We start from the raw sequence: 17,150 nt of genomic DNA on the forward strand, positions 1-17,150 counted from the left end.
ATTTTCTTATTTAACCTACTTATTTTACTTATGCATAGGCTAAGTGCTCCCATCTCATAGAAGTAAGTCCAACAGCTTACTACAACACAAGGTGCCATGAGTCAACTTCTATTGTTTGAAGAGTTGCATGGTTGTTCATTAGGCTACTGCATATTTAGTTTAGCATGATAAAGGTGGGAGCACAAACTCTTTAGGAAATACTGACAATATTGTGCTGTATCTGTTAATTTGGTTTTTGTGAATACGTAGCCTTTGCCACCTTGAAATATAACGTCCTGCTGACTGGTTGTGGTATAGAGCTGGTTGAACCACTCTGTTGACAATAAATTGGATTAAAGTATTATAGCTTGATTTTAATCACAGCTAAATAATATTTAATTGTTTGCATGTTCAGCAGATGGACAGTGGCATCAGATGCCTGTTAATCTCATCCTGTTTGGTTTACGTTGAGAGGCCTCGGCCGTTGGTTTCTGCTCTGTCAAATCTTGGTTTGACATATTTATGAACAAACATGTTGCAAGTCTTTGTCAGTCAATCAGGGGTCTACTCACATGTTGTTCCTCTTTGCAGTGGCAGGTTTCCTGTGTTTGACATACAGTAGGTTTGACATGATTCATTGATTGAGTATTTCTAGTTTCTGACTGATGCAAAACAACAGACTCCCAGACAGCCTGTTGGTTCAGTTATACAAATTAGTGCTTGTCAACTTTACCAGAGCTATAGTCACCTCATTAATGAGTGGATTTAGGTGTAAAGAGGTCAGATAATCAGTATTACATTCTTTGGAGTAGCAAGTGGTTTTGTGATACCTTTTTTTTTTTTAAACTTTAATTTGACTATTTTATTTTGTTTTTTCTTAAAGATGGCTTCCTGCTGGTTCTTTAAAAAAACACATTTATAAATAAATAAATCAGTTATGTCCATTGCAGTCAGTAAGATATATATTTTAAGGCACACACACATTTCTTGCATTTCTTGAATAAGACAAAGATGTCAGCTTTAAATGACAAGCCTCTCTGTTCTTTTGTACCATCTCGATACAATAAATGTTCTATAGCTAATTAGGCATCATTATCTCATTAACTGTTTTCTGAGTTTAATTTACATTTCTTTACATCAACAGCTGTTAGCTACTTCAGACAAATCTAGTGACATTATTAGTTTATGGCAGCTATTTTGACATGAAAAAGCTGGTGACTGGCCTGGAAGTCATTCTCTAAATTTTGACAACTTTGTGACAATCCAAATGACTATTTTTCTTCAACATTAATATACTTTTTGTACCTTTTCTTCTTCTTTTTTTTTTTTTTTTACAGATATGTCTGAGCTCTGAGCTTCACAATGTGTTCGATTCCCGGGCTTCCAACACCAGGATCAGAGGTACCTGTTCTCATCACAAGGGTAAACCTAAACCCCAGTTATGGATTTGTGGAATTATGGGTAAACATGGACGATGGAAGGAAACATATACATGAGCAAATGAGAGAGATGATTCAGATTCCTGAGAGGCTGTTTTATGGCTCAGAGGGAAAAGCAGGGGACCTTTGTCTGGTGTGCATCAGTGACACCTGGCACAGAGCTCGCATTGTTTCCATTCAAAATGAAACTTACAATGTGTTTCTAATTGACCAAGGACAGCCCCTTGTCACCACAAGTGAAGCTTTAGCGTGGGCCCACACTGACAGTTTTCTCTTTCCGCCCGAAATTGAATCTTGTATACTTGCAAATGTTGTCTCCCCCGAGAATAACTGGCCAGAAGAAGCCACAAAGTTTGTGAAGTCTCTGCCTGGCCACAAGTTTAAGGGACTGGTTCAAGATGTGCTGATGCCAGACAGGACTATTCTCCTTGATATACCATTCATATCCAAGCAAATATTAAAGCTTGAAGTTACAAAAAAGATCCCAGGCGATGAGTTCAAATGCCTGGTACTGAAATGTCTGCATTTACCCAAAGGAGAAGCTCCCAAGGTCCAGGAGCAGAAGTTGAACATTAGCCACCAACTTGAGAAGCACAAACAATACTTTTACCCAGAACTGTTGACTGACATGTTTGAAACTGTTACTGTGACTGAGATAACCAATCCACAGAACATTTTTTGCAAACTCCTAATATTTTCCAAGGTTTTGAAGAGATTATCAGAACAGCTCCACCAGCATTATGAAGAGGGCTCAGATTTTGGAGAAGAGCAACCACAGACCTGTGGGGATCCATGTGCTGCTAAAGGTATGAATGGGAGATGGCACCGCTCATTGCTGAAGCAAAGCATTGTGACCGACGATGGGGCTGTCGAAGTCTTGCATGTGGATGAAGGCAAAACTGAACTGGTGCCAGTTGCAGACATCAGACCCCTGCATGGGAAGTTCCTGAGGATGCCAGTTGTCACCTATCTCTGTTCTCTTGATGGAGTACAGGGAAATGAAACCAGCTGGACTACACAGCAGACTGATGACTTGAAATCACTGGTCCTGGACCAGACAGTCATGGCCAAGTTTCACCACCACAACATGCACACACCTCAAGAAGTCTATGATGTCACACTCTATGCAGCAAACTCTGCATGCATTAACAATTGCTTTTTAGAGATGGCAGGACTTTTTAGACAATCTAAGCATAAACAGAATTCTAATGAATCCTTTCCCTCATCATATATAAGTTCACTTGGAGACAGACAATGTATGGATTTGCAGAATAAAGTCAATGCATATGTTGACGAATTAAAACAGCAAACTTTGCCAAGCACCAAAAACATAGAAGTCAATGGCAGAATGGATCATGGGCCTACTTCTACTGCTGATGCCGTTTACTTCAAAGAGTGCTCAGAACATCAAGATCCTGTAGTAAACAACAATGGGCCTCTTTCAACAGGTTTCCCCTTGGAGGTGCACCATGCTTGTGAGGATGATGCGCTTCTTGTGGGGAGTGGTATCAATGTGAAAGTATCTTGCATTGAAAGTCTTCAGAGGTTTTGGTGCCAATCCACAGAAAATGGCGACTCTCTTAGACTTCTTATGCTAAACCTGCAAAAGCACTATGCTGGTGCACACCCCCAACCTCTTGTCGAGTCCATCTGTGTCGCACGTAACCCAGATGATAACATGTGGTACAGAGCAAAGATCATTGAAAGTCATCAGTCGCCTGTTGTTAATGTAAGATTCATAGACTATGGTCAAACTCGAACGGTCCCTCTGCAAGAAGTGCGACCCATTGATCCGGCTTTCTTACGGCTGAATGCGCAGGCTTTTCAGTGTTGTCTGTTCAATCCAAAGAAACCCACTAACCCCACCTCTGTCACTTGGACTGATGCTGCATTAACAGAGTTTCAGAAGTTTGTGGATTCAGGTGCTACTTCAGGCACCGGGCTGAAATGCATTGTAAAAGCAATATCATCTGATGAAGAGGGTCTGCTGCTTAACATGGTAGATATTGAAACATGGTCTAACAGTGCATACGAGCTTCTGGCTCAGAAATGTGCACAGATTGAAGTCCCATCAGATGCATATAATTACTCCACAGACAATATTGAAGTGGGAAGAAAAGAAAAAGTTTACATTACCTCTTCAAAGCATGTTGGTCACTTCTACTGCCATCTGGACCGAAATGCTCATGTCTTAGACAAACTGAAGGAAAGTGTTAAACAAATAACTGCCCAGCCACAGTGCACAGATCACCCACTCAGACTCAGACTCAATAGCATTTGCTTTGTTAGGTACACTGATAATCAGTGGTACAGAGGTCAAATAGTGGAAATGTCCCCAAAAATTAAAGTGCACTTTGTGGACTATGGTGATACAGTTGTAGTGAATGAATCTGAAATTCGCCCCTTTCCCTCTGAGGGAAGCTTTGCCAGGTTGGCTCCTGTGCAGGCTATCCCACTTGGGCTGTTTGACATCCCAGGAGAAGTGCCACAGGAAGTCAATCAGTGGTTTGAAGATTGTGCTATTGGCAATAGTCTGACTATTTCAGTGGTCGCAAAAGAGGAAAAAGGAAAACTAATTGTTAAGCTGTTTGAAGGATCCAATAATATAAATGTGAAAGTCAGAGAGAGGATATCAATGGTACGACACAAGATGAAGGGTCTTGTTCAGCAGACTGAGCAGCAGCTCTCTAACAGCTCGGAACGGGTTGAAGTACCAAATGAAGACTGTTTAACACAAGAGCTCGTGAATGTATCAACATCAACAGTGTTAACAGAGCAAAATGAAGCCCAAAGCAATGATGGAATGTGTACAAGTGATGAGCTAAAGATGAGTCCGCTACCAATAATGAATGCCTCCACACCAAAGACTGGAAATGGAAAAACTTTGGATGAAGGAAGACAACCAAATTTGAGTGTAATTATTGAGGGCAATGAGTCTGTGATGGCAGAGACTTTCATACAAGGTGGTCACAGTGACTCAGGAACAAGACAACTTTCCCCTCCTTCCTCTGAGGGAGATACTGTCATCGGCATGCACAAGAGGCCAAACATTTCTGAAGACAAGATAAAGGAAGCATATGCTTCCTGCATTGTTGGACCACATTACTTTTGGTGTCAGTATGCCAATACTGAAGTCCTGAACATGGTGTCAATGCTTGCTCAGGAAGCAGGAAAATCAGAGCAGGACACGATGTTCCTAGAGGCTCTTGGTCCAGGAAGCCCATGCCTTGCTCTTTTTTCCAGTGACGATCAATGGTATCGAGCTCTGGTACTTCGGAGAACGGATAAAAACCTTCACGTTCTGTTTGTTGACTATGGAAACGAGTCTGACGTCGACATCAATAATGTGAGAGAACTACCTCAGAGACTGCTGGATGAGGCTCCTCAAGCATTTGTATGCTCTCTGAATGGATTTGATAAGTCCAAGGGCACCTGGGATGACCAGGTTTATGACGACTTCTACAACCTCCTGGTTGATAAAGTTCTAAAAGTGGCGGTGCTAAGCATGGAAGAGGAATCGGAAATTGAAGTTCCTCTATGCGCAGTGCAAGTTGAGTGTGAAAATATTCTTGTAAATAACGCGATGCAGAAATATTGGAAACCCACAGCCACAGAATGTGTTAGGACCAGAAGCTGTGAAACGGAAAACTCACCACAGGGAGGCCAAACTGAGTTCAACATAACACAGCTTAATGTTTCCAAAGGAAATGCAAATACTTCAAAGTTTAAGAGACCACAAATATCTGAAAACCAGACAGAGAGTGTATATGCCTCTTGTATTGTGGGACCTGCTTTCTTCTGGTGTCAATACGCCAACGCTGAGGATCTTGGCAAACTGACGATGCTTGCTCAGAAGGCTGGACAGGCCCAGCAGGTACCGATGTTCCCAGAGACTCTCGTTCCTGGAAGTCCATGCCTTGCTCTGTTTTCCAGTGACGATCAGTGGTATCGAGCTCAAGTAATTAAGAGGACGGACAACACCCTTCACGTACTGTTTATTGACTATGGAAATGAATCTGAAGTTGATGTTAAGAATGTTACAGCTCTGCCTCAGGGACTGCTGGATGAGGCTCCTCAGGCCTTCTTGTGCTCATTGAGTGGATTTGACGAGTCAAAGGGCACCTGGGATGAGCAAGTTTACGACGACTTCTACAATCTCATGACTGATAAACCACTCAGAGTGACGGTGCTGGACATGGAGGTTCGCTCAGATATTGCAGTACCTCAGTATGCAGTGCAAGTTGAGTGTGAAAATATGCTTGTAAATAACTCAATGCAGAAATACTGGAAACCTGTGGCCACAGAACATGTTATAAAAGGAAGCTCTCAATTGGAAAACCCACCTCAAGGTGCTCAAACTGTACCCAACCCGATTCACCCTAAAGTTTCTAAAGAGAATGCTAATACTCCAATGATAAAGAAACCAAAAATATCTTTGAACCAAACAGAAAGTGTGTATGCCTCGTGTATTGTGGACCCCGGTTTCTTCTGGTGTCAACGTGCCAACACTGAGGATCTCAGCAAACTGTCGAAGCTTACTCAGGAAGCAGGACAAGCCCAGCAGGATACAATGTTCCCAGAGACTCTTGGTCCAGGAAGCCCATGCCTTGCTCTTTTTTCCAGTGACGATCAATGGTATAGAGCTCTGGTACTTAAGAGAACTGATAAAAACCTTCATGTTCTGTTTGTTGACTACGGAAACGAATCTGACGTTGAAATCAACAATGTAAGAGAACTACCTCAGAGTCTGCTGGATGAGGCTCCTCAAGCCTTTTTATGCTCTTTGAATGGATTTGATAAGTCCAAGGGCACCTGGGATGACCAGGTTTATGACGACTTCTACAACCTCCTGGTTGATAAACCTCTCAGATTGACGGTGCTCAACATTGTGGATCATTTGGAGACTGGAGTTCCTCAGTATGCCGTAGAGGTTCAGTGTGAGGGGATGGTTGTGAATCGACTGATGGAGAAATACTGGAAAGGACCAGACACACAACATAACTTGGCAGAAAGTTTGGGACCAGGTTAGTAGACTTTACTTTAAACTAATTAAAATATAATTTTGATTTATTTGATTTTTCAGTACAGCCAGGTCACATCCACTCATTTACCTATTGCCATTTGATCTTTTACCCCCAGTGGACCAGGATGAAGCCAGGAGTTGAAGTGTGTGAAATAATAAAAAGGCCAAGTGAATGGTAGGACATATCCTGTTCCTATGATCTAGTTATTTCTTTACAATAAGAGTAGTGAATGTAATAAGTGTTTGTGATTTTAAAAACGTAATGCAGTAATAGGCTACTTGGTGTTGGTTGAAATATTAATATGGAGGCATTTCATTTCATTTAATGCAGCCACAATCTTACCATTCTGTTGTTTCTTCCAGCTCTGGACCTGGATGAATGCCCAAAGGAAGCCAGTTCTGATGGAGCATCCTTAACTTGACTTGTGAATTGACAAAATATATTTACTTTTTTACTTTTAGTCTTATTCTGCTCAATGAAATAAAGCTTGTCATGTAGTTAATGTGTCAATAAATACACCAGAATGGGTGAATACAGTAAGTGAGTTAATTTTTAAATAAATTTTACACATTTAAACAACAGCCACATTACAACAACATTTACCACGTCTACAGTCACTCATAGTTATACATTTTGATAACGAAGAAATTAAAAGTGGGAATTTACTATTAGGAATGTACTAATGTCCTACCAAAAGTGTCTTTACTGAGAGTTTTTCCAATATTCATTTCCTTTTTGAGATTTTCACTCATAAGTTTAAACAAACTTTTGACTCGTATTAGTAGTGCAATTTACTAATGGCTATATAGCTAATTGGTTGTTTAAGGTTGCCATATCTTTTATTATTATAGCTCAATTCCTTTTAAAGGGGAAAAGTCTTTTCACCTTTGCATTCATTCCCAGTGTTTCATGTGGCTACATGTACCAGATCTCCATCTACAGGTGGCAGCATTACCCTTTGCAGGTTCAGGTTAGGACTTGGTGCCATGTTGTTGTGTTGATCAGCTGTGTTGCCAGGCAACCTTTGTGACGAAATGACCGAGTTGCACCAAGCTGCAGCAGCAGGCAATTTTGACCAAGTTGAGGAGATTCTGCGGCAAAATAAATGCAACCCCAACCAGAGAGACATCGACTGGAGCTACAAGACACCTCTCCACTGGGCAGCGGCGAAAGGTAGATGTGGACCAGTGGAAATTTACCACACACCTGTACACTCTCTCAGTTTCAAGTTACACCTGGCGCCTTTCACATAAGATACTACTGTCTACAGCTGTCAGAGGATTTCCAAAACGCTCTAAAAGTGGTCAGTGTTATGTATTTTACCCCTCTAGGGATTTTGTCTGACATTTATTATTATCAGCTCAATTTAAAAAAAAAAGTCTTGACAAAACGGGTCTGAAAATTTTGAATAAATTAAAAAGTGAAACATGGTTTTGGCTGTTGGTTTTGATTCAACATCCCAGTTTTAGTATTTGTAGTAAATAACAAGATTTTGAGACCATTCTTAGTTTTTGGTTCAGCTCCATCAAAAACAAAATGTTTCAATTTAATAATTTAGTTGACCATATTTGTACAACAGATATTTAAAATGACAAGATCTAAAATAGAAATGATTTAAAGTTATCGAAAGATATTACATTTCCTATCTTATAAAACAAAAACAAAAAATTAGCAGTTGGTTTAATTAGAGAAGCTGGAAACTAACAAACTAAACTATTAAAGAAATCACATCCGTTCAATGAATGTACTGTATGCCCTTTTGTTCACAGGACATACAGAAACAGTCAGGATCCTCATTGACCACGGAGCTCGGCCGTGTCTGAGGACGGAGCACGGATGGACGGCTGCCCACTTTGCTGCTGAGTCAGGCCAGCTGGCCGTCCTGCGGCTGCTCCACTCCCTCCACGCTCCTGTAGACAAGGAGGACTGCTGTGGGGACAAACCAGTGCGGATAGCCGAAGTATATGGACACCAAGACTGCGTTCGATTCCTCAAGAAGTACGAAACAAAACCCACATTTTGTTACTTTTTTCAGAATACCATGCTTCCCTGAGTTTCACTTTTTGCACACTTAAACTTTAATTTAACTTTTCTTCCAAATACAAAGGTTTTCTTTCACACATACAGACAGCCAGGTCAGTTTCTTATAACATTATACATCAGTGATAAATTGCCCTGTTTTTTTATGTTGCAGAGCAGAGACTGAGTACCAGGCTTATCGGAAGATGGCAACCCAAAAAGGGATTTTAATGGAGGACACAGACGAGGAGTGGGCAGAGCAGGGCAAGGAAAACGAAGAAAACGCGACCTCTAAAAGCAACATTCAGACGTAGGCTCACCTCATCTTATACTGTGCATTACACAGGTGTAATCAAGTGTTACATCTCTTGAGTTTTTCTTGCAGAGTGCTGTGCATTTTAAGTGAAAAACAAAAAAAAATATTAACATACAGTATTATTTCAACCACCTCTGATGTTAATTTGTGGCAGAGGATCGGCCTGGTAATTTACATAAAAACAAACATTACAATATGATATAGTGGATTTAAAATACAAAAAGTAATCAACAAATCAAAACATAAACAGTTGCATCAGAGAGTTCAGGGAGCTCAGTTTGCTCTTACTTGAGGTTTCATGTGTAAAATGTTGTTTGGTTGTGCTTTGATAACAGACACAACACATGTCTCACTTCTTCACTATTGAGTCAACCCTGGAGGAGGTTTCACTGATGGAGACTGTGTTCGTCTGGGTAAAACAGAAGGGTGAATAAAATTAATCAAGAGTGAATGTGGTGTTTTACAAAACCAGGAAGGAGGAAAAAACAGTTGTTGTTCTGCACTTACCGGTTTCCTGAAATGGCTCAGCAGTGCTTCACGGGTCTGTCAAAAAATTGGATTAAAACATTATTAATCATTTCATACCAATAGCAATGATTTGATGATGAAAGCATTTCTTATTGGCTCATTTAAATCTATAACATGAACACATTTTTAAACCTTAATCAGAGCGACTACAAAGTAACAGGATAACCAGCAACGTAATTCAAAAATTCACAGATTATATAATTATATTACCGCTCTGTCTGCCACGCATGTGGTTAGCAGAATGAAAAAACCCTGTGAATAAAATGACAGAGGTTACTGAGCAAGAAGTACTTTCACTGATTAAAATATTTAGTTGCAGATCACGTTGACCGTACCTGAAATGCGTTCAGCACCGTGAAGATATAATTGACTGTGTACGCCAAGATTCCATCCGTGAGATCAAGAAGTAGGACACCAAATCCGAAAATCCAGGTGACACCGAAGGTCGGAGTCAGAACAATAACTGTCCTTATGACAGTTTTGGCAGCTGCTTTTTCCTTTTCATTGAACATTTCCCTCTTCTTAGTGTGTGCCAAAAGCTTCATAATCACCACCATCATGGCAAACACATTGACGAAAACAATTATACCGACTGGGACGACAAATGCGTGTATGGACCCGTGAAAAGGTTTAACATAAACCAGCCAACAGATATCGTCGTGGTAATACACGCCCTCAGCGCCAGCGCCATTGCTAAGAAATGTGATGACAACGATAAGACAGGGGCACATGTAGCCCAGGAAAAATGAGAACTGTAGATAGGTCTTCTTGCTCACTTTGTGCAACATGAAGACTGTTTGATGAACAAGCGTGCAGCTCAGACACAACATCCAGAAGAACATGGACAAGTAACTGAAATGTTTCAACACCACAACCGTCTGACACCAGATACTTGAAATCGGTGGCTTGTTAGACGCTAAGAAACAGCAATCTCCAACCAGCAAGCAGATTGAAATGTTAACGTGGACAATATGGAGTAGATATAAATTATCTGATTTAACTACAGCTTTCCACACGATCACTTGTATTGCAAGACAAAGAAATAGAGACAGAACTGATACAGATAGTCCGACTAAGGTTACCATCTCTATCCCAGGGACCTCCAATGGTTCTTTAGCCATTAAAACAGCAAAGGAGGACAAATGGTTGCAAGAACAGTTTCCCCCACCTATCCACTTGCAGCCATCGGCTGACCACTGCCTGGTGGTGTTGTCCCATGCGACACACTCTATTACAACATTACGTGGCCTCTTACGCTTCAATTCAAAGGTAATTTGAATATCAATGTCACCCTTATTGTTTTCAACCGTTGTTGAAACAACAATGCTATTGATCTCATTCTTTGAATTGTTGTGAGGCAAATAATTTTCCAGTTGCTGAAATCCTGCTGTCTTTACCATGCCTTTGCCTGCATTTTTAAGTTGAACGGTGGCATTGAACACGTGGTTCTCACATCCTGTCTCGTCGCATGCAGCCATCTCAATATTTGTTTTTTTTATCTTCCTGCGCGTATCAGTTGTCACCTCAATTAATTGCTCAACAGAATTCAGAAATGTCTCAGCCACTGTCAAATTGCCCGTGCTGGATTTGGCAGTCCAGGAGTTTCCAAGAGACTCCTTCAGCAAATTGCTGGATGAGCCAAGAAGGTTCTGTAAAGAGAGAAACTTGTTTCAATTGCTGTGAAAATGAACATAGAGTTACGAAGATAAATGGGAAATATACCATCTATATACAGTACCATGTGTATATCTGACAGTATTATGTACTGTAATCATTATTGTAAAACATAAACTGTAATTCCTAAAACTTCAGCTGGTGTTGATAAGTAGTAACAAAAAGGTGTAACTCTCATGTTCTCATGTTGTCTTGGAATAAAGATAAAAAAATTCTGTGGAGGTTTTTGAGGTCGTCTGTCCTCTTACGCTCAACAACAGCTGCTTGTTAACATTCCTGTTATCCTCAACTGTATTTACAACTTCACAGTCACAATTCGACCTGATGCATCTTTGATTGACACCTGTGTTAAGCACGGCGGCAAAGACGTTGCATTTCCTGTGGCTTCTTCATTATATAAACTGCTGTTATTCACCATATGAGCACTTTTAATGTTGAGGGATTCGTAACAGGAAACTTTTGGTTCACATAACCAAGACAGATTGTCATTGTGCAAAGCAGGTGAACAGTAAACAGGGAAACTGTTTACAGCTAAAAAAAAAAAAAAACATAATTTTACACTGATGTACTGAACATGGCAGGTTTCCTGTGAATCCCTTCAGCATATGGCAAGAAAATGACCCCAGTATGGAAATTGTCCACTTCCTCATTGACAATGAACACTGCTGTTGAACACTGCCAAATATCGTACAGTAAGGGTTTAAACTTAAAGGTAGAGTCTGCAGGATTTTCCTTTCAACTCCATTTCTGTCAAATCCCAGTGATAATAACCCTAATTTTTTTTTTTTTTTTTTATTTAGCCTTTATTTAACCAGGTAAAAGACCCGTTGAGATCGAGATCTCATTTTCAAGGGTGACCTGGCCAAGAGGGCAGCAGCACACGTCGTCAACATTATAAAATACAAAATACATTACAATATTACATTATAATAAATAATAATAAGTATTAATAATAATAATAATTAAAGATGCACTTACATCCACTGTTGATCTGTTGTTTATTTTTTCCACCTTTTGACTCAAGACCAGGAGAACGTCAACTGATGTTCTAACGTTGGCGAAAGAGTTGATGGTGTCCGTCTCATTAGTGACATTGTTGAGGATGGAAAATACTTCTGCAGAGTTTTCTTCTATTGTCCCAAGTCCAATGTCAACAATCTGTAACAATAGTAAAGGATTATGGGTAATGATTCACACTGGTCTTATTTTACCTCATGGTATTTTTTTTCTTCTTAATTGTTCAACTTTATTTATAAACATTAGACTTACATTTGCACTTTCCAGCACACTATTCACACGCGGGTTCACACAATCTGATTCTTCATCTTCCCATACCGGAGGTGTAGCGCTGGAACAATCAGTTGAAGGGATAGTTCAACATTTTTGGCAAATTCGCCCATTACCATAATCCCTATAGTCATAGGAATATGTTAATTACCTTTATTTGTCGGTGTATGTTGTTTTGAGAGAGAGGCGCAGAGACACAGAGACACAGTACATGGTACTTGAGGTTTTCCCTAAATTCACACTTCACGCTACACATTTGCCTCGAAAACAACTCCGACTGGTAATGTTACATTATTATTTCATAGCGTGGCGAAAGTGCAGGCCACAACTTCTCCACAAGAGCGTTTTTTGGAGTTGTTGGGGTGTGAATTTAAGGAAAACCAAAAGTACCGTGTGCCTTATCTCTGCACCTTTCTCTCAAAACAACATGCACCGACAAATAAAAGTAGGCTCATTGACGTATTTCTGTGGCTATAGGGATTATGGCAATGGGCGAATTTGCCTAAATGTGTTCAGCAATTGTGTTGGGCATTGTGATTAGTTGCGGCCTTACTCAGTGCAATTCCTTCGTCTTTTTCCAACTTCATTCACACATTGCTTCTCTGCAGTGAATCCAGCTTTGGTAGCTTCCCAGTCACCGTCGGCTCCACAGACTTTATCTCCAGCTGTTTAGAAGAAGAAATGTACAGGCTTCATTTTCTCATTTAATTTATACAGTGACTGTAACTTCTTGTGCAAAATTACTCTAAAATTCAGTTGAAGCAATTTTAGGATCATAAGCACATATGTTTGTTGGACTATTTGAGCACAATTTATAGAACAAGATTCACACAGAGAATTTGAACACTCCACAAAACCACATAAACCAACAACAGCAACAAAAAAATCTACTGGTGGCAAATAGTGTATGAAAACATACCATGTATGATATTGATGTTGACCAAAGCACTTATGTTTTGATCGCATCTGTTCAAAAATGTGCATTTTAGTTGTGGAGCCCCCATGGATGAGTTACAGATAACAAGTGTTGAAGCTTCATAAAACACTGTTTCAGAGGAATCTGCAGAACATAAATATGAAATATGTCATATATTGTCAGTGCTCAGAGATTCACTTACAAGAATATGAACAAAGGAAAATGTACTTACTGCCAGGTCCTGTTTCAGTTATATCCGTTGTGATGCCTTTGTTTTCCCATGTCACATTATAAGGTTCATTGCTCTTTTTTATCTCACATTTGACTCTTACTTGAGCAAAATCTCCATCAGTGTCACTACAGTCTGGAAACTGTGGGGTCGTGGTGATGCTGATGCGCGGGAGGAGGCATGCGTCCAGTTCAGCGCTGGCAACGTGAAATACTTTGGTCAAATTTGACTCTTGAATGTATTTGCACGTGTACTTTCCTAAGGAAAAATAAGAGTGTTAATGAGTAAATGATTAGAGTCACGTTTTAAATTAAAACTGATCCATGCCATCACAATGACAGAAACCACATCACACCCATATGAACTTAATAGTATATTGCTATAACTGTTTGGCTGTCAATCAATTAAAATAATATTTTAGCACAATTAAAATGTTCATATATATTTTTTTTTTCAAAATTGCTCGTGATGTGAAAAAGAGATTTTTTGTGTTAGATAATGGATAAATATGGTTGCGCTATACAAATGTAACTCTATTATATTATATTATTAAACAAAAACAATGACTAGTAATATACAGGTTTAGTTTGTGACAATGTGATAATTCAGCAGCAACTGATTCAAAACATGGGTCAGGTCAAAGGTCAGTATAACATTGTGTGTGTTATTTGCGCACCAAAACTCAAAAGGAATTTGCAATAAAACATGAGCATTACATTCACTATGGCACTATGGTATGAGTGTCAGAATTTATATTTGAGACTGACTTTTGTCTGCAAGCATGTTTTCTTAGCTTTAATTAAACAAACGCACCTGCCCACACGTCTGATATGTTTTTGATCGTGAGCTTGCTTCCATTAGCATCTGACTCTATAAGTGCTTCTGTGCCGTTATATATGCCTTGGACCTTGTCCTGGTTTTTCCGCCGCCAGTCTGGGACCGTGTTCAGAGGTTGCGTTGTTTTGCATTCAAGCTCTTGTTTGGAGCGGTAGTCCACTGGGTTATCTGGCATCTCTAGATGGACAACACCTGCAAGAAATAAGAGATGAATCAGTATGAAATCCTTCTCAATATGGATTTATGTTAACTGAACCTTTTGACTCTTTATTTAGTTGATTCCATACACAGTATACTGCACACATGTAACACACACTAAATAGAAATACTGATGTTATTTTGTATTTCAGTGTTCTTCACTAGAGGTGCTGTATTTCTATAAATTATATAATATATTGGGATTATGAGGAAAGTACATCACTATAGTTTAATTACACTTTTGCACTTACTGTATTACTAAAGTCTACCAAATATAATTAAGCACTGGAAAAGATTCAAGTTTCAGATGGTGGATGGCGAGAATAACAAAAAGGGAAATTAAACAATTTTTTTTTTTAAATCATCATGAGATATAATTACCACTTGTTGTCAGCTCAAGGCTGGCTGACAGAGACTGAGACAGGTCTTTTGATTTGGCAAGCAGAGCTTTAGTATCGATGGAGGAAACAATGGTCACTTCAAAATCTACTATGATGCTTCCAAAACTAAAGTGAGAAAAAAATAAAACAGATTTTAGTCCCACATTGTGAAAACAAACCCCCAGTAAATATGATAGCAATTATTTTATTACAAAAAAGGCAAATACCTGTACTTAATAATTTTCAACACGTCGAATCCGCTCAAAGTGCTGTACACCGTTTTTAGCTGAAAGGCAGCAATTCATCCACTTTTAAGCATTTTTCACATTTCATTGATGGACGAGCTCTTTGTTCTCACAACTAAATATTTGGGTTTTTTTTTTTACCTTTTCAACCAGCCCCTTGTTGCAGTCCTTAAAGTCATCTCTGTCGACGGTTGACAGACAACCACTATAAGTCGCTCCCTTGATAGTGAAGGTTCCATTGAGGGTAACTGTGGAGAATAAAGATGTTATGCAGTGTTTTAAGATAGATAGATAGATAGATAGATAGATAGATAGATAGATAGATAGATAGATAGATAGATAGATGAGCACATACCTGTGCTTTCTGAAACACACATGTGAACTGCGTTTTGGGAGAAGGCACATGTGGAGTTGCCACAACATTTCTCTTCAGATTGACAAACTCCATCACTCCACTTGTGGCCTGTTTCGCAGGTGCACTCTATGTTGGCGGGGTCTGTCACATTCTCACAGGCTTTTAGGAGAAGAAGGGGAAGAAAAAGGCCCAATTATTAAACTTGACTGTGTAACAGTAAGATCAGATAATGCTCATACAGTATTTGAAACATTAGAAAATGTGTTTACTTGTTGTCACATCGAGGGCATCAACTTGCAGGAGGGGGGGGTCAATCTTAAAAGATGTCAGTAAGCGAGATATGTTCTTGAATGCACTTTTCTCTATTGTCAGTTTGGCGTAGAGCATCTGTGTTGACCTGTCTGAAACATGCAAAACAGACACTGAAAGACACTGTATCTGATACATCTCAATACAAAGTTGCACAAAACACAATGTGATCATTTAGAAAGTCATGTTTATCATTTTACCTTGTCCTTGTCCAGCAGCCTGTAAAAGCCAAGAAAAAAAAATTAGAGAAATGCGCTTTATTGCTGTGAACTTTAAGATCTAAGTTACCGACGACCAACCTGACGGATGTTTAGTCCCATGAAATACAGAAATATTAAGGCCCACATCCTGTTCCTGCAAGTAATTAGAGAAACAGACCATGAGTACAACAGCTTTGCCACGATGTGATTGCACAAATGCAGTTTGTTAACTGTATTTTTTAGTTTCAAAATCAACAACACAAGCTCAACAACTCAAATGAAAATGAACTTAAATTGAATAAGTACTGTAAAAAGAAAAGTGGGCTGGACGAGAGAAGAGGGTAGAAAGAAATTAAAATTTTAAAATTTGATGTCCAAACTTTTAGATTTTTTAAATCAATTTGCAGGTCTCACTTGGAAAATATTTTCTTATTGCTTTATCCAAAATGGCTAATATTTATCACATGACAGCACTGGATTCCTGAGATGAAAAAGAAAAACAACAAGAAAAAGTAATATAACATTCAACAGCTATTAAACTAAGAATCAATTATTTTCAAATGCTGCTTTTTTCATTGCAGCATGATATAGGCTACATCATAATGTATGTAGCCTATCTTGTAAGAAAACTGGAGATCATATTATTGAAAGATTAATCAATACAAGAGATCAGCCAACCTGTTTCCCTTCCCACAGCAGCATCTCATGATGTGTCCCCACAAACGACACGTCAACGCACTGATGGAGATGTTGCCGCAGCTGCATAAAAGGAACAAAACCACCAGGTGAATGTTTCCAGGACACCACAGAACCATATTATAACCAATAGCTGGTTGAGTTACTGCAGATATGCAAAATAAAAAAGGGCTGCTATATGGGTCTAATTTGACTTTCAAAAGCAGAGCATACGTGACGTTTGTGTCATAAAATTATTCAGTTAGTCAAGCTAGAAAAACAGAGTGAGTGTATGACTCCATCGGTGCATTTTTAAAATACACACACGACGTAGTGCAGACACAAAGCCCTTGGTTGTATTTTTGATATATATAACTAGTGGCAGTTGTTATACAAATAATACAGACAGATAAAAGTTGGTGGTGTGTGGTCTTGCATGCAAATATATGGTGGAAACTTGTCAAGGTGTCGTGATTCAACAAGGAGAAAGATGAAGAGCGCAGAAAAGCACTGGTGTCCTTTTAATAGTAAAACACATTT

At 39.3% G+C, this 17,150-nt stretch overlaps 4 protein-coding genes across 4 annotated transcripts; 3 read left to right on the forward strand and 1 right to left on the reverse strand.

Annotated features, from left to right (window-relative positions):
* Positions 1 to 1,341: 1,341 nt before the first annotated feature.
* LOC311005947 (tudor domain-containing 6-like) lies at positions 1,342 to 2,600 on the forward strand (the record flags this gene model as incomplete). Its single annotated transcript, XM_083998549.1, has 2 exons — positions 1,342 to 2,489; positions 2,582 to 2,600. 2 exons carry the CDS (start codon positions 1,342 to 1,344, stop codon positions 2,598 to 2,600), a joined length of 1,167 nt encoding a protein of 388 aa, XP_083854675.1.
* Positions 2,601 to 2,766: 166 nt separating this feature from the next.
* Positions 2,767 to 6,447, forward strand: LOC311005948 (tudor domain-containing 6-like; the record flags this gene model as incomplete). The annotated part of the gene is made up of 1 exon (XM_083998550.1): positions 2,767 to 6,447. The coding sequence occupies one exon, from the start codon at positions 2,767 to 2,769 to the stop codon at positions 6,445 to 6,447; it is 3,681 nt and encodes a 1,226-aa protein (XP_083854676.1).
* Positions 6,448 to 7,458: 1,011 nt separating this feature from the next.
* Positions 7,459 to 8,775, forward strand: ankrd66 (ankyrin repeat domain 66; the record flags this gene model as incomplete). Its single annotated transcript, XM_083998267.1, has 3 exons — positions 7,459 to 7,615; positions 8,212 to 8,440; positions 8,637 to 8,775. The coding sequence occupies exons 1-3, from the start codon at positions 7,477 to 7,479 to the stop codon at positions 8,773 to 8,775; spliced, it is 507 nt and encodes a 168-aa protein (XP_083854393.1). The 5' UTR covers positions 7,459 to 7,476.
* Positions 8,776 to 9,126: 351 nt separating this feature from the next.
* On the reverse strand, positions 9,127 to 14,423 carry adgrf3a (adhesion G protein-coupled receptor F3a; the record flags this gene model as incomplete). Its single annotated transcript, XM_083998551.1, has 7 exons — positions 9,127 to 9,186; positions 9,285 to 9,320; positions 9,516 to 9,557; positions 9,641 to 10,954; positions 12,033 to 12,137; positions 13,515 to 13,669; positions 14,225 to 14,423. The coding sequence occupies 7 exons, from the start codon at positions 14,421 to 14,423 to the stop codon at positions 9,127 to 9,129; spliced, it is 1,911 nt and encodes a 636-aa protein (XP_083854677.1).
* Between the last annotated feature and the right edge of the window lie 2,727 nt (positions 14,424 to 17,150).

Source organism: Trachurus trachurus (assembly GCF_905171665.1).
Source record: "Trachurus trachurus genome assembly, chromosome: 22".
Taxonomy (NCBI): Eukaryota; Metazoa; Chordata; class Actinopteri; order Carangiformes; family Carangidae; genus Trachurus; species Trachurus trachurus.